Genomic DNA, 27,336 nt, shown 5'->3' with positions numbered 1-27,336 from the left:
TTCGTTGATGTTACGCAAGTGGTATCGACTATTATACTATTTATTTGTGTGTTTCTCTGTAATGAATATTCTTGCGTGTGTTTGTGTTGTGTTTCTGCCACGTAGTATTGTCATTTTATCAATATATTATTTAACATTGTTATAAAGCGGAGGGTTGGCTAGCCATTAAACCAGTTTCAACCCCCATGTTCTTTAAATGTACAAAATGAAGAATATGGCAGTTGTTGACAAAAGTTCGTTTCTATGAATGTTATCGGGTTTTTTGTGTGGTTTTTTTTTTTTTTTTGCACTTCAGTGTTCCTGTAGTTCCTTATCCTCTTATAGTTTATGTGTTTTTCTCGGTTTTAGTGTGTAACCCGGATATATTTTCTTTCAATCAAGTTATGACATTTGGACACCGGTATACTTCTCTTGCCTTTAATCACAAGAGGCCCCGACATGTTAAAGCGTTAAACAATTCATAAAAGAAAACCGAAGGCCTGATTAATGATAGAAAATGTACGAAAGAAATAAACAGTAACCAACGACAACATTTTAAAAATAAATATAAATTATGTAGAAATATTATCAACTATTATCTGGAAACCAAATACAATTGATGGATTCTAATAATGAAATTCATATACCAACTGCTAACAAAACTGCATGACAAAGATGTTAATGTGTTTGCCCGTTGATAATCAATAAATATGACAAACGTTTAAACATAACGGTAACATTTTCGATAAAATATTAAATAAGCATTGTTATGAATGACGCAAAACCAGTTTATTTAATGCAAATTATCGTTTTGGGGATAATAGATAGATAGTGTATTCTCATAAAACCATGCAAGTACAAATGTTACAGAGAAGTTAAAGAAATAATATACATAATAACAAAAATAAAAATGCATTAAAAATAATTAATAACGCCGTATATATACAGTGTCACATTGAATGTGTTCATTCGGTAATTTTGGGATCAATTAGCTAGTAGTCTACTCTTTATTTTAAGGTACGGAATCGACCGAGTTGAAACGGACGAGAATGTGTTAAAAACGATAGATTTGATTTCAAGCTGATAATCATACACTAACTATGGATGTCTTTACAGTAGTGGTATTTCTCTATAATGTTGGAGTTGCATATTTTCAGCAATGCACCGTCAAAACATTACGTGTAGATGCAGATAAGACTGGGGCTAGGTTAAAAGGATATACCTATATCACTTTCTCTAATATTGGTCCGAATGCATGTTACAATGAATGTATCCGAAGAACAAAATGCCGCTCATTTAACTACAACAGTATAACACGAAGATGTGACATTAACAAAATGTCTAGTAGCTCAGAAACAGAATTTGTGGACGAAACAAATTGTGTGTATGTTGATATGACACAATACAGAGGGGTGAGTAAGATTGTTACTACAGATTTATGCTCAGGGCATTGATATGGACTATCGTAGAGTTTCAGTAACTTAGGTTATTCTTTATGTTTCGTTTTGTATATTTGTGGTTTTTACTTTTGATTACATTTGTATGTTTTTTTAGTAATTCTTTTTTATTGGTGTTCTTTTATTGGGAGGGGTGTTGGTGATTTGCCTTTTTGAGCATGTTTTGTTTTGTTTTATAATGGCATCTATTGTTTTATTGTTCAGTAGGTTTTTTCTTGTTTTGGATAAAATTCACAGATAATATGGATTTACTTAATATGAATTGATTACTTCACCAGAGGGTATCACCAGCCCAGTAGTCAACACTTCGTTGTTGACATGATTGTCAATTATATGGTCATTGCTATAAATTTCCTATTACAACTAATTTGGTCTGAGCGTCACTAATTCTTATGTAGACGAAATGCGCGTCTGGCGTATAAAATTATTATACTGGTACCTTTGATAACTATTGGTAACACATTTTTATTAACAATTCATCTTCCTATATCTAATAATGCTACATTTGTATGACATAGGTAAAAAAAAACATTTTTTACATTTTTTGCTGCATATTTTATCAAAATAAAAAGAAAAAAATATATTATTATGTTTCATAAAAATTGGCATAAATAATCTGCATACATAATCAAGTCATGTATGAAAAGAGAGGTCCATGAACATTTGACTGAACTTATTTGTTATAGCGACTTTGTTTATTTAACTCGTTATCACAACTAAGCCAAGTAGCAAACTCTTTAAACCTTTAAATAACTCGGGTGAAGCAATCTTTCATTATCTGAATTGAAGCATGCCAACAATTTTTCAATATATTTTTATTTTTCAATATCTTAAAAAGTACATAAATGCTTATGCAATCTAGTATTCTTTTTGATTTCTTTAGCTGACCAGTTAAATTCACTGATTGTTTTCTTTTTTAGAATAAGTATCACCATAAGTGAAATATACTTTGTTGAATCCTTCATTCGTTCCTGATCTGCTACTGATAAAACAAACAAAACAAAAGAGGTCTTCTGTAATGTATCTCTTCCGTTTGAATCAAAAAATGTAGATTCATCAGTAAAACTGACAAGTTATAAATTATTTCAATTTCTTTTTTCTTTTTTACAGTTTTATGTCTTTCAACTTCTCTTTCACCTTGCACTTGTAGTCGCTATTTAGAAATCTATAACATGTATAAGAATACAATAAAAAAGTAAGCTAAGTTGATATAAAGAGCCAGACAATCTACATCGTTTGAACGAATTAGCTAAGTGGTTTAAACGAGTAAACTAATTTGTTTAATAGAGTTGGCCACGTCGATAATACAACTTTAAGATAAAACATAACCCTGAATCTAACCGGCGTTCGTACTACGTCCTTTCAGTTTCGTTGTAGTGATAAATTTTACAATATTTCAACCAATAATCTTTTTTTTAGAAAATAATATATCTTAAATCAATGTTATCCAAATCTAGTGATTAGTATAATAACATGGGAGATTGAGGATAACAGAGGGATATCAAACTTCAACATATAGGTCAAAATCAAACTAATAACATTACGACAAAACAAAAGGCGCAAAACAACAAAAACACAACGTACGTCATGTTGTGTCCTAAAATATTGTGGGTTCATACATACTACCGATTCCACTTCAACATAAAATATTCTGAATTGCCTTTCTCGTCGATTATATCATTATATAGCGTTGTAGTGTATATCAATTATGATAATAATTTGTTTAGAAATCGGCTTTATGTGCAAAAGCATGGGTTACTGACACTGATTATTTTCTTTGTTTATACTATTTATAGGACTCCTATTATGATCCATGTCCCGGCAGCGATGCTTGTGTTGAGGGAGAATTCTGCCAGACTCTGAAAGATAACATAAATATATGTAATATAGATGTGAAAGGTAAGGTAAAATTGGTTTTTTATATAGCTATCATTAAAGCTATCATTGCAGTTAAATTATCTATATCATTAAAGTACACTATGATCGGGTTGTTGTCTCCTTGGCACATTCCCAATTTCCATTCTCAATTTTATTCATTGTTCCTTTTAACGTGTTTTTCGTTCTATCTTTTGTATATATATATTTGTCTTAGAAATCTGCAAGTGAAATTGCTTTTACAATGTATGTTGTGATAGAATATGTAGGTGTGGTATGATAACCAAGGAGAAACCCATCAAACAGAATTTAAAAATACAATGAACCAATTCCAAAAAAGTAAAATCACAAAAATACTAAACGTTGAGGAAAATCAATTCGAAAAGTCCATAATTACCGTTTATTCAATTGTAAAAGTGTTGAACAATTCAAACGAAAAGTCAACGTCTTGATTTATGACAACAACAAAAATGACGAATATTACACATAACAGACATCGATAACGTATTTAATGACTACCAAGCACCTGACTTAAGACAGTCACATTAAGTTTGTTGTAGGAATAGACAGGTTTATGAGCGCGCAACTGCTCTGCTCGCCTGTAACAATGGTTTAAAGGCACATCCAAAGACAGAACTGTAGAAATAAGTTAGGAATGGTCTTAATCATTAGATTGGTTCAAGAGAGAAAAAAAACCTTATATGAAGAATAGAAAAACACAAAGTACCGTTTGGTTTAAAAAATAAGGCGATGTGGTATGATTGCCAATGAGACAGTTATCCACCAAAGTTTAAACGAAGAAGATGTAAACAGTTGCATTTAATTACAAGCATATTAACCGAGATATTGGACAAGAGATAAAGTGTTTTAGATTGTAGAATTATTTCTCGTTACAATAATGAAGATTCACAGTAATACGTTTATTAAGAAAGTTATTAATATTACATTATATTGTTCCAACTAAAAAAACCTGTTATTGCAGTATAAAGTAACTAAGACAGATAAGTGTAGTTTTTGTAAGCAAGAAGAAGATTATGCTCACTATATTCTGAAGTGTAGATATTTGAATAAATTTTGGCAAAAAATCTATGAACTCTTTAAAAGAAGTAAAATAGATTTTGATATTAAATTGCAACATCCGGTATTTGGATATAAAATCACAGATTTTTTTGAATTATATACTAACAGTATTAAGTTTTTTCTATTTATTAGTAATTCTATGTATCCGAGCAGAGAACAAACACTGTTCATGTCTTTAGTATTTTTGAAAATGAATTTAATAAAGGAATAGATGCATATAAATCAAGATGTCCAATGTAATTGTCAATTAGAAAGAATTTTTAGCATTGATAAATCTCTGCATAAGAAAATTATACATCCTTTATATTATTTTGTATAAGTTAATAGTTGGATCAGCTGTTTATTTCCCTGGACAATCAGTGGAGTATAACAGGGTAAATCAAGATAAGCTTGGACTCTTGGTGAAATTTGTAACAAGCAAGATTAGAGGAATAAATATTATTATGTTGTTAAAAAAAGTTTATCAAGCTAGTTATAACTAACATTTGAATTGTCTTGATTTTATTGCTTTTTGTAATTAAATATGTATAATGTCATATATACAATTTAAAACTCATAAACTGTTGGCTATTATTTAATCATATTTAAAATCATTGATGTTTTCACGTTTTGTTTATCCTGTTACCAATCAATAGAAGATTAAATAACAAAACCTTTTGTTTTGATAAGAATAATAAATGTACCGTACGGTTATATATCCGTACACACAACACTAATATCTTTAACACATTTTTTCAATTGCGATCGCCTACAAGACTAAAATAAAATGCAGAATAGACAAATTTAAACGGAAAATTTCTTAAACGATATTCCCTAAGTGTAGGAGGAGGAAAATCTCATTTGCGGGAGGGAAATGATATCTTCCTGTGGACAAAAAAGTTTCCGTCCAAAATTGAATTTATGAATCTTGTCAAAAAGTGCCTTTTTTTCTGGAATAAGTATAATATGATATTTGACGAAAGCATATTCAAATTATGTGAAGTTTGCCGTATGCATGCATGGTTTTAAACTTAATCTTTGCACTACAAAAGCTCAAAAGTCTGAAAAATCAATTTTTGACTTTATTTGCAAAACAAACCCCAGTTATTCGACATTCTCCAAAAATATGACTTGACACTTTTTCATTTCAATTTAAGTATGAAGTTTACTCGAAAAATCCTCGACATTCTGAATATGGTCTTAAAATGTCTTGATAAGTTCTTGATATTTGAATACTGTCTTGAAATTTCTCGACGGGATTGACATCTTCTGAATATTTTGAATGATGTTGTAAATTTACTTGGCAATTCTGAGTTTTACAAATCTTGTCCAATATACATGATATAACTTTATCTTTATTTTTCTTTATAAAATGTATTGTTGTTTCAAGTTACACTTGTTACAATTTTTTTTAGATGCAAATATGTCTTTGCAATTTAAAGTTTTAGCAATACAAATATTAGTATGTTGATATAAACTAATTTAAATGTGGGTTTGTGAATAATTACAAATAGTGATCCCTAAATCTTATAAATAATTGCTAAATGATTTTTACGAATCAAACTGTAGTCATATTTTTATTGTATCTCCCTCATGCAAAGCTCTGATTCCTGTCACGGATTTGGCTATACTTTTTGGAACTTTTGGATTATAGCTCTACATCTTTTATATAAGCTTTGGATTTTACATATTTTGGCCACGAGCATCACTGAAGAGACATTATTTGTCGAAATGCACATCTGGTGCAGAAAAATTGGTACCGTTAATGTTATCACTACCACTGGGTCGATGCCTCTGTTGGTGGACTATTAGTCCCCGAGGGTATCACCAGCCCAGTAGCCAGTACTCCGGAACTGGCATGAAAATACGGATTTTTTTGTGTTAATAAATTTGCTGTTACAAAATGTTAAAAATCATTATAAATTAAGGAATGTATCTCCCTCATGCAAAGCTCTAATTCCTTTCACGGATTTGGCTATACTTTTTGGAACTTTTGAATTATAGCTCTACATCTTTTATATAAGCTTTGGATTTTACATATTTTGGCCACGAGCATCACTGAAGAGACATTATTTGTCGAAATGCGCATCTGGTGCAGAAAAATTGGTACCGTTAATGTTATTATTCTACATGCATAATATTCAATGTTAGTATGTATGCTAAATAAACAATTATTGTACATGTAACAAAATGCATTTTTATACAAAGTAAAGGATAGTTATTGTATCCTTATTCTTCCAAGAATTAGTATAGTCCTACTAACTATACAAATCCTTGATTTAACAGAAGAAAATGTGTGCATTGTCATCAATATATATTAAATATTACACATAGACAGGATTTTCCCCATGGAAAAAAATGAATTTTCTTCATTAAAGTTGTGATGTGAAATAATTTAGCATAAAAAAAATTGGTCAATTTCCCAAAGGTTAACAGAAAATTATTATCTACTCTGGGAAAATTTGAAAACTGTATTTATAGAGGGTCCAAAAAATTATTTCTCTAAAAATGTATACTGTTGTGATAGTGTAAAGACATCTTTAAGACCATAAAGAATGTGTCTAGATATACCTGTATTCAGACAATTTAAAGACTTTCAAGTATGTGTCAAGCACAATTCAGACATTACTAAGAATGTCAAGAATATGTCAAGACATATTCAGACATTTTATAGAATGCAAAGAATATGTCAAGACTGATCGAGACAAATCTAGGACAGTCAAGAATTGGTCTAGACTAATCATATGTGTTACATATTTGTTTTTCGTAACGTTTTTTTTCTTAACTTAATAAGGCCGTTAGTTTTCTCGTTTAAATTGTTTTACATTGTCATTTCGTGGCATTTTTTAGCTGACTATGCGGTATGTGCTTTGCTCATTGTTGAAGGCCGTACAGGGGCCTATTAATTGTAATTTATGTGTCATTTTGGTCTCTGGAAGATAGTTGTCGCATTGGCAATCATACCACATCTTTTTTTTTTATAATCAAGACACTTATAAGATGATGCAGATAGTGTCGAGAAATGTTTAGACAATATTTATACTGTCAAGACACAGAAAAATCAAGAACCTTATTAAACAAATTCATACTATGTTAAGAATTTTAAAAATAATACAGACAAAGAAAGAATGTCGAGTAAAAAAAATGAAACTTCAGATAAAAATTAGTCATTTCAGTCTTTTTGACTTTTGTAGTGTTGCGAAAAGTTCAGAACTGTTTTCTAATTTGACCTTACGGTTCTTTCTCAAGTTATCGTAGTGATGAACTGATAGAGCGTCTGGATGGGGTTTATAGAATAGATGATAATAGGATAAACGCGCTGAAAAAAAACGAAATAAAAAATAGAGAAAAAAAATTAAAGTAAAATCACAAAAATAGTGAACTCCAAGGAAAATTCAAAACGGAAAGTCCCTCATCAAATGGCAAAATCAAAAGCTCAAACACATCGAACGAATTGGTAATAACTATCATATTCCTGACTTGGAAATGAAAATGGTGGAATAAATCTGGTTTTATAGCTAGCTAGACCTCCTACTAATATGGCAGTCTCATACTATTCAATTATATAGAGCAATGAAAATAAAACAAATAAGAAATAAGGAACAGACAATAATTTTAGAAAAGGGAGAAGGTTTGGTACCAATAAAACTTTTAATCCCGCTGCAATTGTTTGTACCTGTCCTAAGTCAGGAATCTGATGTTCAGTGGTTGTCGTCTGTTTATATGGTTCATAAGCGTTTCTCGTTTCTTGTTTTCATATAGATTAGACCGTTGGTTATCCCGTTTGAATTGGTTTACAAAAGTATGATTTGGGCTGTTAATAGCTTGCTGTTCGGTGTGAGTCAACGTTCCGTGTTAAAGGCCGTACCTTGACCTATACTGGTTTACTTTAATAAACTAGTACTTGGAAGGAGAGTTGTCTCATTGGCACTCATACCACATCTTCCTTTATAAACTAAATAATAGGGTGCTAAAATATAAAGAATTGATTATAATCGAGTTATAAAACAAAACAAATAGACAATAATGGTCAAAATACATAATTGATTTTAAAAATGGTGTAACAGATTAAAGAATACAAAAATGAGAAACCCCATCTAGACCCTCGTAAATCTAAATTGAATAGCATAAATATTCTTAAAGACCAAACAGCCTATTAATTTCTACCTGTGATTTTTTCTTAGACTTTTGACGGAAGATATTTCATATTTTTAGGAATAAAATATGAGAAAAAACTTGGGGTTACCGACTTTGTTTTGTCACTATGGCAATCCCAGTTTTGTGTGTTTCTGCAATATGTACAATATTAGGTTGTTGTTTATAATTTCAAATAATTCAATAATACCAAACCTACAAGCATGATTCTTTACCACATTGAACTGTAGATTTCTATCTATCGATTTTAGATTGTAGAGTTAAAGGTTCTTGGTGGTTACATTCTAAAAGTAAACATACGACTGAAAAATGTTTCCATTATTATCTACCAATGATTTCTTCTGAACAGTTCAAGAAAGAAAGTCATTTCTGTTATCTTTTAAATAAAGTCACTAAAACGTTATGTCACCGACCTTTTAAAAACGTTATCAGATATTTTCATGTTTTTTTCATGTTTTTTTTTTCATTTGTTTATTTAGAAAAAGATTGTTTTTCTATAGAACACTGAATCTGACATCAAAGTACAAGTCTCCAGTAATTTTCGCAAATTAGTATTACATGACGTTTGAAACATATTTAAACTATTGTAATAGTTGTCGCTGCAGCAATATAGATCTATTCTATTATCTATAGTATAACATGTATATTACAAGAAAACGCATGTATGCATCAGTTTTTGTCATTTTATAAACCGAGAATCTCAGCTTTCGGGAACACTTTCCTTGAAACGTCATATTCTTCTCCGCTTTAAAAACTAGTCGTTGTTTCTCCTGCCTCTCTTTGAAAAAAATTATTGAGAGTAAAAAAAAAATGAAAATGGCAGATTACACTGCCACTGCCATGGTGTGTACGGTAATCTTCTGTGTCATTCGGTCTCGGGTGAATAGTTGTCTCATTGGCAATCATATCACATATTCTTCTTAGAATTTAAGACTATATAGTGTTAAGGACGGAGTAGTTTATACCATAAACATTTCTGACTTAGTTGGGAGTGTAAAAACTATTCCATCTCATTGGTAGATGCATAATTTTTAGATATAAAAAATCGAAGGAAGTTGAAATGAAATGTAGACATAGACAATTAATTTTTAAATGTTACATGTTAATGGCAATTTTATTAAGAGCGATTTAACGGGCCTTGAATACAGTAAACACATAGAACAAATCAACAGAAACAGACGTCTACAGGTCTATATTTGACAATTTAACAATTTTCATTTGAACTAAAAGAAATAATCTTCCATCTCAAACAAAAAGTATTTCTCAGAAGAGCATGAAATCAATGTAAAAGATTACAGTTTTATAAATAAGGAAAAAACCAACTTATCGAAAAAAAAATTTCAATCTTTCCGGTCTTTGTAGCTTCTTGTCTTTTGCGTTTATTTTTTTCAATTTTTACTGTATATTTATAGCTACTGTTTCTCATTTTAACTTTACCTAACCTATTTTGACGCGTACATCATATCAGAATCCTTGAAATATACGAAATGGGACGTTCGTATCTGCAACATTTTACCGATCCCGACAAAACATCATAGAGCTTTCATTTCATAATCCAGTTGCATTAGCTGATGCGCATATACAATTATAATCGTCATATTAGTATGTTTCTTTATTTTGTTGTCTTTCATGTGCCCATTTTACCCAGGTAGACAAATCATCATAGAGCTTTCATATCATAATCAAGTTGCTTTAGCTTATGCACATAAACAAACGTCATATAAGTATTTTCCTTTACTTTTTGTCTTTCTTGTGCCATAAAATGATCATTATTGATATTCTTAAATCAATTCAATGATATTTCAATTCTACATTACATTTTACAACATGCATTTTAATTTACAGAATGCTTGAATGATTGGATATCATTTTCGAATCACTGTTATTTGTTTGTGTATACGAAGATGTCTTGGGAAAATGCACAGGTAATTTATAAATATACAAGTATGGCCGGTTGTGGAGGTACTATCTAAAATGATCTATCCGAGTAAGGGTTATATAAAATGAAAACATAGTTTACAGGAATAACACGGTAGGTATCGCTAATCGACAGGAACTGCTGTCAAATCAAAAACAAAGTTCAGGTCACATTCGAGTTGTTATACTTTTGTTACGTGTCGTGCTGCTTATGACACGTGACAAAATATTGAAATACGTTACATTAATTTGCAGTAATTGATGTCATTGGTTTTTATGCTCTCGGACTTTAATTGTTGGTCACAAGCGTATCTATATGTTGAAGGCTGTTCCTTAAATACGTGTTTTGAGCATAGAAACATACAGATTGATTAAATACGACTTTACCGCTACGATGCTCAGTCCACATATGTGCTTTGGTATTTCGCCGTTTTAAGCGGGTCTCATTTGGGGTCTAAGCGTAACGCGGGATTGACGTTTTTTGTAAGCGTGACACGTAAAAGTCAAATATTGTACCGTGAAAACGGGAAATGGAGTCTAGCGGGACACGGGAAATGCCATAAAATGAAAATTGCTGTTTTAGGTCCTCAATGCTCTTCAACTTTGTATTTATTTGGCTTTTTTAACTATTTTGATATGAGCGTCACTGATGAGTCTTATGTAGACGAAACGCGCGTCTGGCGTATAAAATTATAATCCTGGTACTTTTGATAACTATTTACACCACTGGGTCGATGCCACTGCTGGTGGACGTTTCGTCCCCGAGGGTATCACCAGCCCAGTAGTCAGCACTTCGGTGTTGACATGAATATCAATTATATGGTCATTTTTATAAATTTTCTGTTTAAAAAACTTTGAATTTTTCGAAAAACTAAGGATTTTCTTACCCCAGGAGTAGATTACCTTAGCCGTATTTGGCACAACTTTTTGGAATTTTAGGTCCTCAATGCTCTTCAACTTTGTATTTATTTGGCTTTTTTAACTATTTTGATATGAGCGTCACTGATGAGTCTTATGTAGACGAAACGCGCGTCTGGCGTATAAAATTATAATTCTGGTACTTTTGATAACTATTTACGTACATTGTGTAAGCGGGATACGGGAATTTGACAAAACAGTAAGCTTGGATCAGAACCCCCCAATGAGACCCCCTTTCAAAATCTAAGGAATTATGGTTAATGCCAATGATGATGACCCGAAACTAACGTCACATCATTGGATAAATGTCTATAGTTTACTACGTTATTATACAAAAACCACGTTTCGATAAACGCTTTTGAAAAATATTACCCATAATAAATTTGATAACGTAGCTTTTTTATTGCTCAAAACTAATACTTAACTCTAAGTCAAATCTGACATTTGATGTAACAGTTATGTTATGTTTCATTTGTTTTTATTTCTTATGCGCTCTCTGGCGTTTTCCTATATTGGCCTGTTAAATTTGTGGTCATTAGTGAAATTGACTATAATAAACCTAGAAATGGGGAATGTGCCTGGTTTAACTGTTGTTTTGTCTATATCATCGTTTTTCGTTTTTCGTTTACGTTTTGTTGACAAAGATTTGGCAATTCCTCTATGCCTTACATGTATCTACTGCAACTTTTATATTAAATAATGGGCGCGTTTGTTTTCTAAAATTTTTAAATAATTCGATTTCTGATAATTCATAGCATTTTTGTGTCCGACAATTTTTATATATTTTGTGTTTGCAAAAAATTAGAAACAACTCGTTTAATAATTTCTTGCGTCCGATCGTTTTTCTGGATTTACCTTCATCAGGAACGCTCAAAGCCAAACCTTTGAAATTTGAACGTGTATATGCCCCGAACTTCTAAGAGTGTAAACTAACACTAAAGGAGTAGGTCCAGAAAGACCTCTTTTTGACCCGAAAATACAGCAGTTTTACAAAATTGTTAAAATGTAAACTTGTAGTTATTTATTGGAAAGTAGAATGCTTCTGCGGCATAAATATGGACTGTTTTTTACAATACAATGCACATAGTTTGGGTACTAGCATCATTAAGTCATGCTGCTATACTATTAAACGAGAAGACCTCAATTTGCGTGTCGCTTCTCTTCTTTCCACAATAAATTAATCAGCATGCCTCTGTGTCCTAAAGGTACAGTGCATAGTCGCATTTTTTATCCATTCATATGATTATTCAGATTGAGTTATTTTGGGAGAAAATCGAGAAAAAGGCATCCGGATATTGTGTCCGTCATTGGACGAAATTTTAAGTCAGATTAGACTTCCGGTTTGCGTTTTTCTGTATACTTTGAACATGCATATACTACTAATGAAGTGCATTTTCTATCTGCTATCATTTTCAAGTTACCTTTCCACGGCGGTCAGAGTTTATTAAATAGAGAGGGTCTGTATAATATATCAATGACCGCCGTGGAACGATTAGTAATATAAAGTGAGAATTAAAAGAAAAAGCAAATACACTTTTTTTAAAGAGAGGGATATGACCTTTATCGGGACTTCGGGATCGGGTGTTTGTAAGCTCGGGATTTCGGGATTGACCCTTTCGGGATCCGGGAATTCTTTTTTCGAATATTGGGATGTCGGGATTTAAATTTATTTAAAATGGGACCTCGGGATTTCGTGTATCTACAGCCCTTGGATGGTGTAAACTTCCCCAAAAAACGTGTATGGTGTAATGGTGTATGGCATATGGTGCAATGGTGTAAGGTGTATGGTGCTATGGTGTATGGTGTAAGGGGAATGGTGTTATGGTGTATGATGCATGGTGTGATTGTGTAACGTGTGATCGGGAATGGTGTGAATGAACGGTGTACAACATTTCATTGGTTGAAAACGAAGTTCTTTTTATTTTAATTTTTCGGATTGTACACATAAACAATAATAATAATCTTAATATTTGAAATTTAATTGCGTTATGGGTAATTTCGGATCGTGTAAATAGAATGGGGAATGGTGTGTGGTGTAATGTGTAACGTGTATGGTGCAAAGGTGTAACGTGTATGGTGTAATGGTACAAGGTGTATGATGTAATTGTGTATGGTGTATGGTGTAATGGTGTATGGTGTTAGTGGGAAGTTTACACCATCCAAGGACTGTAAGCACGTGATTTCGGGATCAGGACCCCTCCTATCCCCCTCTTTAAAGAAATGAATGTTTATAATATACAGATAAGCGCTAAAATTATTCATGTGTTATTAGAAATAATAGTAACTAGAGGCTCACAAGAGCCTGTATCGCTCACCTGACTCTATTTGGGTTTTTGAAATCATATAAAAAAAGATCAAATTTGGCTACAAAGTAAGAACACTTGGACAGCAACTCATAAAGGAAAGGAACATTCATGCTATGTTTGGTTTCATTCAATTCAGTGGTTCTCTAGAAGAAGTCATTTGTATGCACTTCCCATAGGGTCTTATGTTAAAATAAGTCCCCCGCTGGCAGCCATCTTGGACGATGGATCGGCTACAAAGTAACAACACTAGGTCAGCACCTCATAAGGAACATTCATGCTATGTTTGGTTTTATTCCATTGAGTGGTTCTCTAAAAGAAGTCATTTGTATGCATTTCCCATAGGGTCCTATGTTAAACTAAGTCCCCCGCTGGCGGCCATCTTGGATAATGGATCAGGTACAAAGTAACAACACTTGGTCAGCACCTCATAAGGAACATTCATGCTATGTTTGGTTTCATTCCATTCAGTGGTTCTCTAAAAGAAGTCATTTGTATGCATTTCCCATAGGGTCCCATGTTAAACTAAGTCCCCCACTGGCGGACATCTTGGATGATGAATCAGCTACAAAGTAAGAACACTTGGTCAGCACCTCATAAGGAACATTCATGTCATGTTTGGTTTCATTCCATTCAGTGGTTCTCTAAAAGAAGTCATTTGTATGCATTTCCCATAGGGTCCTATGTTAAATTAAGTTCCCCGCTGGCGGCCATCTTGGATGATGGATCGGCTACAAAGTAACAACACTAGGTCAGCACCTCATAAGGAACATTCATGTCATGTTTGGTTTCATTCCATTCAGTGGTTCTCTAAAAGAAGTCATTTGTATGCATTTCCCATAGGGTCCTATGTTGAACTTAGTCCCCCGCTGGCGGCCATCTTGGATGATGGATCGGCTACAAAGTAACAACACTTGGTCAGCACCTCATAAGAAACATTCATGTCATGTTTGGTTTTTTTCCCTTCAGTGGTTCTCTAGAAGAAGTTCAAAATGTAAAATGTTAACGACGAAGACGGACGACGGACGACAGACGACAGACGCCAAGTGATGAGAAAAGCTCACTTGGCCCTTCGGGCCAGGTGGTGAGATAAAAAAAATGGGAATTTGGAAAAAAAAGGAGGAGCCGGGCTAGAAAAAACAATTGTCCTGTCCCAAAGTACCTACTTTTAATACCTTTAAGTTTTTGAAAATTTCCAGTCATTATTAAATCTTTTACAAACATTCATTGATTACAAAAAAAGATGTGGTATGATTGCCATTGATACAACTCTCCAAAATGACACAGAAATGAACAACTATAAGTCACCGTATTGCCTTCAACAACGAGCAAAAACCATACCGCATAGTCGGCTATAAAAGACCCCGAAATGACAATGTAAAACAATTCAGACGGGAAAACTAGCGGCCTAATTGAAGTACAAAAAATGAAAGAAAAACAAACATGTAACACATAAACAAACGACAACCACTGAATTACAGGCTCCTGACTTGAATGTTCATAACATACGGAATATATGTTCATATTAAAATTGAAAGAAAACAAAATATTGAGAATTTTGGAAATAAAGGAAGAGGGATAAAAAAAAAAAAACATTTTCCTTTCCCCAAGTACCTATGATTTTTGATACTCTTCCTGAAATTCTTTAGTCATTAAACTTTTATAAAATTCTTTACATACTTTCAACCACGCTTTGAATGCCCACGATTTCGCGGGTGTGTTCTAGTAATTACTGAAGTCTTCAAAATTTTAGCATTTTAATTTAAATTTAGACGGTTTCCGTCTTAAATGAAAGTGGCCGCATTTGTGTTCATTCTTGATATTGAAATTTAACTGGTATTTGATGATAATATATAACATATATAAAGGTCGAGGATGAACACGGATGCGGCCACTTTCATTTTTGACAAAAACCATCTGGAAAGTGTAATTTTTAGGTATATTTGATAGATTTTTCATATTTGAGCTAGAATCGGAGCGTTTTTAAAGAGTAAATCGGTTAAAATCTGTTATATTAACAAATTGAATAAACTGAAATAGAAACTTAACTGTTTAAAAAGTGTCCAAAACCTTTCGTCAGATGAACCTGAAATTTGAGGCCAAAATCGGCCCTTACCGGACCTACTCCTTTCTTAACTATTCCTACCTCGACTGTAGGGTTACCGTTGATTTCAATATAAACAATATTGACACAAATATTTTCTGGTAACTTACCCAAGTTATGTCTCTATGAGATCAGAACTGGGAACCATTATGTAAACAAAAAGAATTTTCTATGAATCTCCTCAAAAGAGGCGTGGTTTGAGAAACAGCTGTATTTACATAGTTCAACCTATATGCATTCTAAATTAGGGCTGCTACTGAAAAAAGTGAATATGATAGTTAAATTCATGTTGCATATGGGAACAAGCCTCTTTGACAATTATTACAAAGGTCAGTTAACGTCAAGAAAGCAGACCATTCAGCCTGTAGACCGTATCGGATCAAGATGGTACACAAATCTACATGGACATATGTATTTTGTATCTGTAATATTAACTGATGGTTTAAATCACGTTCTATTTTTAAGGCGTAGTGAGCTTCTCGAGGAAAAAAAAAAAAAAAAACTGTTTGTCGAACTGCTTTATATCAATAATATTTTCCGATAAAGATTGTGGTTCAAGTTTTTTTTAGCTTTTTATATTTTTGTCGAAGGATCAAAACTTAAAGAATCGCGTTATACCAAAATATAGAAATAGCGCTCTAAATTGCTTTACAATTGCAAAATTATTGAAAAACGATTTAAAACTGGAATATCAAATACAGTCAAATGTTATTTGAACCTTAAACACATTTAATTGTTTCTGTTTCCTTATTTTTGGAGGCCTTTGGACATTTCTTGCCATTTTTAATTGCTATTTATAATAGATTTTTTTGAAATAAAAAAAAATCTACTAATTTTTTTTCCTTCAAACTTAGGCATAAGTTGCAGCTTCAGGGAAGATTTTAAAAGCATAAATAAAAAGGGGGGTCACCGATGTTTTAATTCCGTTAAAACAGAAATAATCTTATCGTCGAATGGCGGGAACTATAAACTTTTCTGTTAACGCTATAGATCGACGTTGCTGGCATAACAGTATTTCTTGCAACGCTTGGGCTGAATTAAAATATAATAACTATATCATGATTGAACATTTTTTTAGGTATTTTGATTATTTATTAATATCTATCGAATCGTTAAATATAGATACAGTAACATTTTATTATAGTAATTGTCAAAGTTGAAGTCATCTTTCCTTCAGTATTTCTTAATTGCATTTGTTGTATGGGAAAAACGAATGTTTGTCTCCGATGATGCCGTATTATGCAAATAAGTTTCGCCTTCCAGGTAAAGAATCTTCTATCTCAGAAGAATGAAGGTATCCGTGCTAAAAACTAACACGTTCTTTTTATACTGTTGACAGAATAATTTCACGAGCTTGTCCATTCGCACCGTTTAGCTAAAACCTGAAATGCCGTGTTTAAAATGCCATAAACTCAAAACGTTAATAAAAACTATTTTCGTAAGGAATTGAAAAATGGTTAACATTTCCGTAATTACACAACGCTTCATAAGTCAATTATTCGAACTGTGGAAACCAATTTCTTGTCTGAGTTCTATCATCCTGCACCCATTTTTCATACATCGTTTCGTGTTTATTGTACATAATATGTTCAGCGTTCATCGTCTGGGTATGAAAGTTTTATGTATTACTAATATATGATATTTCCGTTCGAGTATTCGCGCAACCTTGGTACGTTATGAGAAATACAATGCATCTGATAATTCAGTGCTAATACATATGACAATAAAAGACACATCCTGATATTGATATCAGGAACATATAATGTTCCCAGTTGAATTGTAATAAATAAATCTTTTTATAATAAACGGAACTAGTTTTTTTTTCTTGTTCTGTTACATCTTTCCGTGTTTCTGTGGAAAAGTTTATATATTTTATCTAACTCTAGTTTTTTTATCAGATGACAAGTGAAGTGTTGATAACATTTGTAGACATTTTAATGAGTTCGAGTTCCAGTTAGATTATGAATTCAAGTTCGAGTATCATTTTGTTCGCATATTAACTCGAGTAAGAGTTCTAGATAAAGCTCAAGTTCCGCTGAAAACTTCCAAGTTATAGTATTACTGTGAAATAGTATGAGAAATTTTGGTAAGAATTAAAATTTTGAGATTCGACATTATTGATGGTGAGATGTTAATAAATTAGTGTTGTATTATTGTATATCCGATGAAATTAGGAGAAAGATTGCAGTTTTTATTTTCTGTTGGTGCACCTCTTTTTCTTTGAATGTATATTCTTTTATCACATTTATGTTTCAATATGGTATATATACTTTTGCTTCCCAATACGGATTAATAATAGGTAATTTGAAAATAACTGATTAATTGTGTGTGCCATTTTCAGCACTCTGATATATCATGTTGGCCATTATTTTAAAAGAACCAAGGTATCAAGAGAAAATCAGCTGCCTGTGTATTAAAAAAAATCGTAAGGGTTCCGCGGAACCAAGTGTCTCGCCTTCTTTTGCTGTTAATCCCACAACAAAAATGAGAGGGGGGAAATCAATAAGAATATTCCGCTCGATACTATCTTTTCATTGTAAGAAGCTTCTGTCCAAGATTGCTAAACATTAAGGATAGTTTATGAATCTAATAAATGTTTAAAACAATTTAACTGTAGAATGTATGTAATATTAACTGGAAGAAAAACTAAGGTCATTTATAAGTAAAATACGGATAAACAGGTACAAAATGTTAACAAAATTTCCTTCTAGATACTAGCTTTTAATCATAAACAAGCTTCAGTCCAAGTTTGGTACAAATCCAGAAAAGAATAAGAAAGTTATTAAAATTTAAAAAAAAAAACTTTAACCACAAAGTCAATGCATTGTATCCTGGCAGAAGTCTATTTATAAGTAAAATACAAAAAAAAATGGATATTCTTTTTTCAAAATTTACTTCTGCATACTATCTTATGATCATAGACTAGCTTCTGTCCAAGTTTGGTAGAAATCCAGAATAGTTTAAGAAAGTTATTAAAATTTCAAGAACTTTAACAACAGAGTGAATATTTGTGGACGCCGACGCCGACAGAATGTAGGATCGCTATGTCTTCCTTTTTCGACTTAAGTCGAAGGCTCGACAAAAATTGTTGTCCTTTTCAGTCCTGATCGGATTCCGACAATCTCTATATGTCTTTGTTTTTTGAAAGGCAAGTGAACACGCACCTACATCTGAACTACTAAGGTTTTTTTTTGGTTTTGTTTTTTCCTCGTCTTTTTCTTAATTTTTGCAAATATTTTAGTGGCAAATATTACACGAAATTCAGCACAAAAACATTTTTTAAGTGTTTGATATTCCCATATTGCTACATTTATGACGTCTAGCGGTCGTATGTTTTAATCTGCTGCATGTAGCTACAGTTTGAATAAATACAACAACATATTTTTTTGGTGCTTAAATTATGTAAGCCTGTACAAAGCATTAAAGAAAGATTGAGTATGATTTACTTTTTAATGCAGACGATGAGTGCTAAATTTTCATTGATTTCGACAGCAAGCAACCGATGAAAAATTTTGTATGCTTCTTTTCAGTGATTTTTAAATGGCGCTATTCTTAAATAACGTTTGATATTTCAACAAATATATGACTACTCTAGAAATCACTCGTGTTCATGTATTTGTACTCCACCTCCCCAAAAGATAAAGAAAAAAATAAAGGGATAGAGAGACGTAAGATACCAAAGGAATAGTTTAGGAAAGATGGATGACACTTGGATAATTTCTATCGTTACATGTGAAACAAATAATATTTCGAACACTTCACACATTAACGGCCAGTGGCAAGTTAAATACATATTCAGAACTAGAACATATTGATTTATGAATTTTGACCCTACTTTGTATAACCCGACTGAGCCGGATAAATACAAATGTGAAATTAAGTTTTGATGAATTGTTTTTACATGTAGTATAGAAGACTATATAGTAATGACGTTTCATGTGATATGAGAAAACTTACAGTCGACAGAAACTCCTTGTTCTTGTTTACGTCCCTATGCTGGACAGAAAACTACAAGTTCTGGAAGCTGTACGCTTACATGCTGTTTCTCTTGGTAATGATATATTGTTAATTTTTTCCTGAAAATATACGCTGAATCCCACATACCGCAGCGCGACGATACCCTGCCAACAGCTGGGATACACTAATGACAGGACGATTGCCTGGATTGTGACAGGATATTCACCGGAACTTTCTTGTTATTTGATAGATTATTTTAATATTTGAATACCTTGAGATGCAAGACTATTTTTTATGAAAATTTAACAATAATAGTTTTAAAAAATATTGTTGAGCAAAAAAAAAAATGACCGGACGGATTTCACTCTATCTACGCTTTACGTATATTGAACTGATCGACAAAAAGTGTTAATATCTCTTTTGATTTACAATATTTTTTCATACCAATAAGAAATCTACGAGATTAATAGTTATCTTATATGAAAATTTAAACTTTATAGTAAAACAAATTGTTTTTCTACGAAAAAAAATTTGACCGGACGGATTTCATATTCGCCAATTTACGTGTTGATTATATTGAACTGATCGACAAAAAGTATTAATATCTCTTTTTTTTTAACAATATTTTTTCATACAACTAAGAAATCTGCGAGATCAATAAATATTTTATTTGAAATTAAACTTTACAGTAAACTTAAAGGTTGTTTTCATACAAAAATGACTTGAGCGGACGGTAATTCATATCAAGACCATATCAAGACCACTATTGGCTATTTTTGTTGTCATACATTGTGATTGTGTCAATTTCAAGTAGCATTTTCATTGTTGCACTTAAATCAAAACTTGGTTTGCTTTCTTCTGCTCTAGTGAAACGTCCCTTCGAGCGGGCCGCCATTTTAGAAATTAGCAACCACTTCGACGGAATCGAAAACGGCGACGTCATAATACGGCCACGACACTATAGCGGCGCCGAGAGCGATGCGTATAAACAATAGTGTGATTTCCCTTTAATTAAAGGTTGAACAAAGGCAACAGTAGTATAACCGCTGTTCAATGGCCCTAATTTGATTAAGCAAAACCAAATCCGGGTCACAAACTAAAACACATCAATAAGAGAAATATTACGGGAAAACAGAAACACTGAACTGCAACGAAAGCAAACTCCTCCACAAATAGGAACTGATTGTGTAAAAACAACTGTCACATTCCTGATCTGGAACATGACATTTTATGATAAAATGGTAAATAAAATTACAACTTCCATTAGTATTAAATTATTATACAATATATGTTCATTAGAAAAATAACTAAAACGACATATGTTGAATTGATATGAGTTGCCAATTGGATAATGAATATAAAATACAATTAGCGCTGTTATTGCGGGAAAATGTAATTGTTTTAATCTCAACAGTTACTATCAATAATAAAATTGGTTACCACTTTTAACATGTTTAATGGCAGTAATATATCTTAAATGTTGACGTTATGACACAGCTCTTATATCACGCCTAATCGTTACAGATCCTACTAGTGTAATGTGATTCCAGATCAGCTATGACAGAGAAATGTTTACATGTGCTTATGTTGTTTTTTTGTAGGTTCAATGTCAGACAGGAGAGGGGTACTTGGTGAAAATTGAAAATAGTGAGGAGAACACATGGATTAAGTCCATAATTAAAGGTATATCTTGTAATTATCATACAATGAACCAGAACTGATATATTGCTGTCTCGTTGACATATCTGTTCATTTCATTTTATTCATATAACCAACACTAATATCGGAACCCATTAAAAGTTAAAATAACACCAGATCTAATATCAAGCTTACTACTAGATGTATTTATAAGGTAAAGTAACAAAAATACTGAACTCCGATGAAAATTCAAAACAGAAAGTTCCTAATCAAATGGCAAAATCTAATGTATGTTACCATTTGCGAGTATAGTCTTCAGGAACCGAGGATAGACCGTCGGAAGGAGACGATAAATGGCTGACCCGTGCTCGCAAAAGACATCCTTTTAGATTTCGATAAAAGAGTAGGCTTATGCCGCTTCAAGACAGCACTCTCACCCAAAACGTGTAAAGGGATTAATTTAAGTTGCAATAACTTGTTTCTAAATCAACTTTAAATAAATATGTTTAAAGCTAAACTAATGTACGTTGAGTATTCAGCGCGAGAAACACGTCATTTAAAATTTATTCAAACCACACCATGGCCCCTTTCCACTCTCACTCTAATCCATGTCAACATTCAGAATTTTGTCATCTTTCAAGTCTTTAATATGTAAGTTGAAGCGAGATGATTTCAGCTTCCCAATTGTGAACTTTTCATTTCTATGTAGTACCTGCATACGGAGTATATATCTCCCAATTGATACGATGTTCCCGCGCTTTTATTTCCTAGCAAGATTTCCTTGATAGAGGATTGCTCCTCACAAGGAAGCTATCAAAACAAGAGTTCCAAATGATGAAATTGAAAACAACCCTTCGTAAATTTTACGGATGCCATCACAAGTTGGTTGACCGTTATGGAATAACCGTTTCACAGATGATATCAGATATGTTTCTTACGTATACAATCCCCTTCCCTTTTCATGAATATGACCTACCGAATAAGACTTTTAACCGGGTTTGTAATAACATGAGCAACACAATGGGTGCCACATGTGGAGCAGAATTTGCTTACACTTCCAGAGCATCTGAAATCACCCCAAGTTTGTGGTGGGGTTCGTGTTGCTCATTCTTTAATTTTCTATGTTGTTTCTTGTGTACTTTTATCTGTCTATTTGTCTTTTTCATGGCGTTGACAGTTATTTTCGAGTTATGAGTTTGACTGTTTCTCTGGTATCTTTGGCCCCTCTTTTGAAATGATTAAAATCCTTGTATTATTATGTTATTCCATGAGCGGGATATCCGGAACTGTCAATGTAGAGTATTTGTACAAGAAGGTTCAATACACAAAAGGAAGATTAGAATTGAATTTGGGGTTATCGTACAACATTTTTGGAGTTGTTTTTTTTTTTATCAAAATTTTGTGTTTTTCTTAATTTACCATATTTACATGGACTATACTCATCTAGTATATATAGATGCAACAAATACTGATTTGGCAGGAGATGCACACAAAATAGGATGTTTTAATTATTTTATCTGTTTTTTGTGCATTTTTCCTATGATGTGTACTTCTTCATGATTTCGACATGAGTATCATGATAAAGAAAATATATTTGGTAAGTATATTCACAATTGACATGCGCCAGTGCGAGGAAAAAGGATCTTCTTTCCCTTTAATTCCCAAAATTGCACATGATTTTTTTTCTCTCACAGAAACACATGAGTTATTTGATAAATAAAACACTTGTCATTGTTTAAAACTTTCAGTAATAAAAATTAAGTTTAGCCTTTTTGAATGTTTCACTGATTGTGTGAAAATTTTAACAGAAAATGTACAAAACACTAGTCTTGATGAAATTGCAGCAGCAATATCTGCAGAATTATTGATAACTTTCCTCACTATATATTCACAAGGATATAACTAACATATTGTCCATGCTATTCTGATCTGAGTTCTTATTCATACATATACTGGCATGGCTGGTGCTGTTCCAAGTTGTCTTCTTTTTCTGTTTCTTTTGAAGTATTTGTTTAACCTATTCAGTCACTATAAAGGGTTACAATTCTTATTTAGGCGCAACACATAAATAGTGACCAAAAAGGTACCGCTTTCACATGAGAGAAGCTAGGAAAAAAATAAATGTACACATTTTCAATATTTTTGTAGGACTTAATACTATCAATATCATATGAAATTAAGGAGATATGTATTTAGAGACTTCTGCTGAATAGAAATGTTTGGGTTCACTTGATACCTGTTTTCAAATTAGTCCATATTGAAGTTTGAAGGGTCCCAAATTAAAATATGTTTGATTTCAACTTGATTGATTGACTTGATATGACAAATTCACATAAAAAAATTGGTGTTTTTTATATTCTTAATATACATTGTACATCTGTGGTCATATCAGGCTGTGCATGGTGAAGCATTTTATTGCCTTTAGGTTTGTACATTTTTTTTTGTCATGAAAATAAATTTGTAGTTCTGTTGTGAAGTCGTTAACATGAGAGTACCCAAATTGCACCTATATTGTCAGTTTTGTTCACCAAGTTTTTTTATAACCAGACAAAAGTTTATTCTGTGCTTATTTTTTTTTAGACTATCCTTGTTTACAATATAGTTGCACCAATTTAATTTTGAGTCCATGCAGTCATAGAAAAATGGGTTTGAACTGACCTCCAAACAATCCATGATTCTGTAATGAGGTCAGTACCCAAATTCCATACATCATTACATGTTATTTCAAATCCTTAAAACTGGAATATAAACAGATGTTTTGTTTAAATTCTTCAAATATTTCGAACAATTTGACATTATTCCATGCTTCAACTTTTATTTTTTGAAGAAAAGGATGCTAGTAACAAACTTAATTTGCTCATTTTAAAAGGATGATAATTAAATAACTGCACATGGTGAAAACAAAATTCTAAAATTTCCACAGCTTTTTTTTTTGTTGAATAGGTGTAATTTTGGTTACTGGGTGCAGTTTTGGTACTGTGATGTTATATAACCATAAGTGTCACTGTGTGTATTGCTAAATAGGTTGAAATGTGAACCTGATATTGTGATAAGTACTCTGTAGGGTGAAAATGTTTTTTGATCAGGTTTAAACTGATGCATAAAATATACAGGTGACTGTTGCAGCTTGAATTTTTTAGGATGTAGCCCACATACATGACATACTCCCAAGTAACATGCCCTGTACATGTATATACCTATCAAAGTCATGGTATTATCATGGGTTATCATATGAACTCCATCTTCCCATAAAATCCTTTTCTGGACAATATGGGAGCATACAATATATACAGTTTGTACTCAAATGTACTAGCCAGACTCAAGTCTCCAAGTCTCCTTTTATGATTAAACTTAGAGAGAGAAAACAAAACAGTTTCCATCTCCTGGGACCTTATCTGATAAAGTGATCTTGAGAAATAGCTTTTTTCTAAATTTAAAAAATGATTGAATTTTGTATTCTTGATTGACAAAATACCCCCTCCCCTAAAAAAGATAAAGAATAATGGGTTGTGCTTTGCTAAATGATAGAACTTTCTCATGCAGTTTTGATGATATTCTTTGTTTGTTACATGTGACACAATTTAGTGCATGGTTTAATGTAAAGGCATGTGTCCATTGTCTGAAAACAATGTTGACCTCTAAATCGCCTAAATACTATATATATTGCAAATAAATCAGGCAAACACATGCTAAATGTTTGTAATAAGATGAAAGTGATATTATGTAATTATGTAATTATGTATAGCATTGCTTAATAATGAATGAATAGAGACGTGGATATTATGAACAAATAAACCCAACTACTTAAAACAAAAATGAATTTAAATGTTGTAATATTATGTAGACACGTTTCTAAGATTATTAAAGATAGTTAAAGACCTATACATATTGGCTTCTAGATACACATGTTAACCTTATTTATGACTCGGGAGCTTTAATTTTTCATTTTTCATCCGTCCGTCGTAACAAACTAGTCAAAACATTTATTAAATTTTATCATCGGTATAAGGACATCATTCGTAAATATAGCGCCACATGCAGACTTCTTATATGTTGAGATATTTCACATTCAATTTTTTATGGAAATATTCTTTATAAAGCACCAAAATGTCATTATGGACCTCATAGCTAACAAATTCTTTAAATAGACTTATTAAGAAGGGATATAGTTACGATACTGTTGTCAGGTCATTAAAGACTGCATGTTTTGGCGTTAATATTGATTCAATTGTAGGGTCCTTGCATCGGAACTAAACACATTTATTTAAAAACCAGTTGTTGGCATGACACGGGTTATGTTCTTATCATATATGTTATCATGGTATGATACTAAACCCCTAACGGGAAGGATTGTTTCTAATATTCATATGATGAAGACATAATCTTTCAATTAGCTTAATTGAAGTCTGGAGCTGGCATGTTAGTAAACTGCAAGTGCAAATGTAGTCTGTTGTTATTTATATATTATTGTCATTTTGTTTATTTTCTTTTGGTTACATCTTCTGACATCAGACTCGGACTTCTCTTGAACTGAATTTTGATTTGCGTATTGTTATACGTTTACTTTTCTACATTGGTTAGAGGTATAGGGGAGGGTTGATATCTCTTAAACATGTGTAACCCTGCCGCATTGTTGCGCCTGTCCCAAGTCAGGAGCCTCTGGCATTTGTTAGTCTTGTATTATTTTTAATTTTAGTTTCTTGTATACAATTTGGAGTTTAGTATGACGTTCATTATCACTGAACTAGTATATATAGTATATATATATGTGTTTAGGAGCCAGCTGAAGAACGCCTCCGGGTGAGGGAATTTCTCGCTGTATTGAAGACCTGTTCGTGACCGTCTGCTGTTGTCTGTTCTATGGTCGGGTTGTTGTCTCTTTGACACATTCCCCATTTCCATTCTCAATTTTATTAATGATAATCATACACAATGCTGAAAACCACAACATACAGACATAGTTCGAATTTGGGTTTTGAGTCATTTACTGTTCTACAGTTATGTACCTTTTAATCAATTTGAAAATTTAGACCTCTAAATTGCCTAGAGTCTCCTCCAGCTCAAGTCAATTTTGTAAAATTTTGTGAAACATTTCTTATGAAATGATAAAGATCTTATGTACAGGTTTGCATCTGTTAAAAGATAAACAGAGATGTGGGTATTATGAAAAATCCGATTACACAAAAAAAAAGCCTAGAGATTTTCATAGAATAAAAACAAGTTTCTCTTATTCTTCGTCAACTTTTCCCTTTCTACACCCATTGTATAAGAAAATTATATCAACGAGTGGTTCGATTGAGCTCAGTTCTTCATTGGTTAAAATCCAAGTATAAAGTTGTATTATCCTGCTTTTCTTCCGAATTTCTATTGTGAAGGCATGAAAAAGGTGACCAAGTCTGATCACGTCACATAGAAAGAACACATTTTTTTTGCAGATAAATTGAAAAGAAGGGATAAATATCCATCACCAAATCTTGTGTAATACGATATTTATCCACTCTCGACAGTTAAATTTTAATTATTTAAAACGCTCGACAAGCCTCGCGTTTTATATTTGAAAATGTAACTGTCTGGAGTGGATAGATATCGTATTACACTCGATGTAGTGGTAGCCTCTAAATGTCTCATTTTGTTAAAGACCTCTATATATATTGGTTTCTTGACATATATATATATCTTTTTAATGTGACTTAATGAGTTGTTATCTCATTGACATATATTACCCATAATCATCTTTTTGTCTACTTTCTTTTCTTTTATAGATGGAATGTGGATAGGATTGAATGATCGTCAAACAGAAGCACATTGGGTTTGGGATTCTGATAATTCAACACTCACTTATAACGATTGGTCCCCTGTTGAACCAAACGGCGGAGAAACAGAAGGCTGTTGTGTGTTTTTTGACGCTAAATACACATGGAGTGATTGGCCTTGTGATACAAAATTTGGATATGTTTGTGAGAAACTGTTGTAA

The 27,336-nt window shown here is 32.3% G+C and overlaps 1 protein-coding gene across 1 annotated transcript; it reads left to right on the top strand.

The window, feature by feature from the left end:
* The first annotated feature begins 920 nt into the window (after positions 1-920).
* On the top strand, positions 921-27,336 carry LOC143043769 (brevican core protein-like). Its single transcript, XM_076215946.1, has 5 exons — positions 921-1,391; positions 3,233-3,335; positions 10,371-10,450; positions 21,326-21,407; positions 27,125-27,336. Exons 1-5 carry the CDS (start codon positions 1,080-1,082, stop codon positions 27,334-27,336), a joined length of 789 nt encoding a protein of 262 aa, XP_076072061.1. The 5' UTR covers positions 921-1,079.

Source organism: Mytilus galloprovincialis, chromosome 8 (assembly GCF_965363235.1).
Source record: "Mytilus galloprovincialis chromosome 8, xbMytGall1.hap1.1, whole genome shotgun sequence".
NCBI classification, from domain to species: Eukaryota; Metazoa; Mollusca; class Bivalvia; order Mytilida; family Mytilidae; genus Mytilus; species Mytilus galloprovincialis.
The sequence above is the reverse complement of the archived record's forward strand: the minus strand, read 5'-3'. Positions and strand labels throughout refer to the sequence as shown.

Excerpts from the sequence above, each read along its gene's own strand:
- LOC143043769 (XM_076215946.1), top strand. The coding sequence starts at position 1,080 with ATGGATGTCTTTACAGTAGTGGTATTTCTCTATAATGTTGGAGTTGCA. Across the intron at positions 10,451-21,325 it reads TGTCTTGGGAAAATGCACAG|GTTCAATGTCAGACAGGAGA; the intron begins GTAATTTATAAA and ends GTTTTTTTGTAG. Across the intron at positions 21,408-27,124 it reads GATTAAGTCCATAATTAAAG|ATGGAATGTGGATAGGATTG; the intron begins GTATATCTTGTA and ends TTTCTTTTATAG.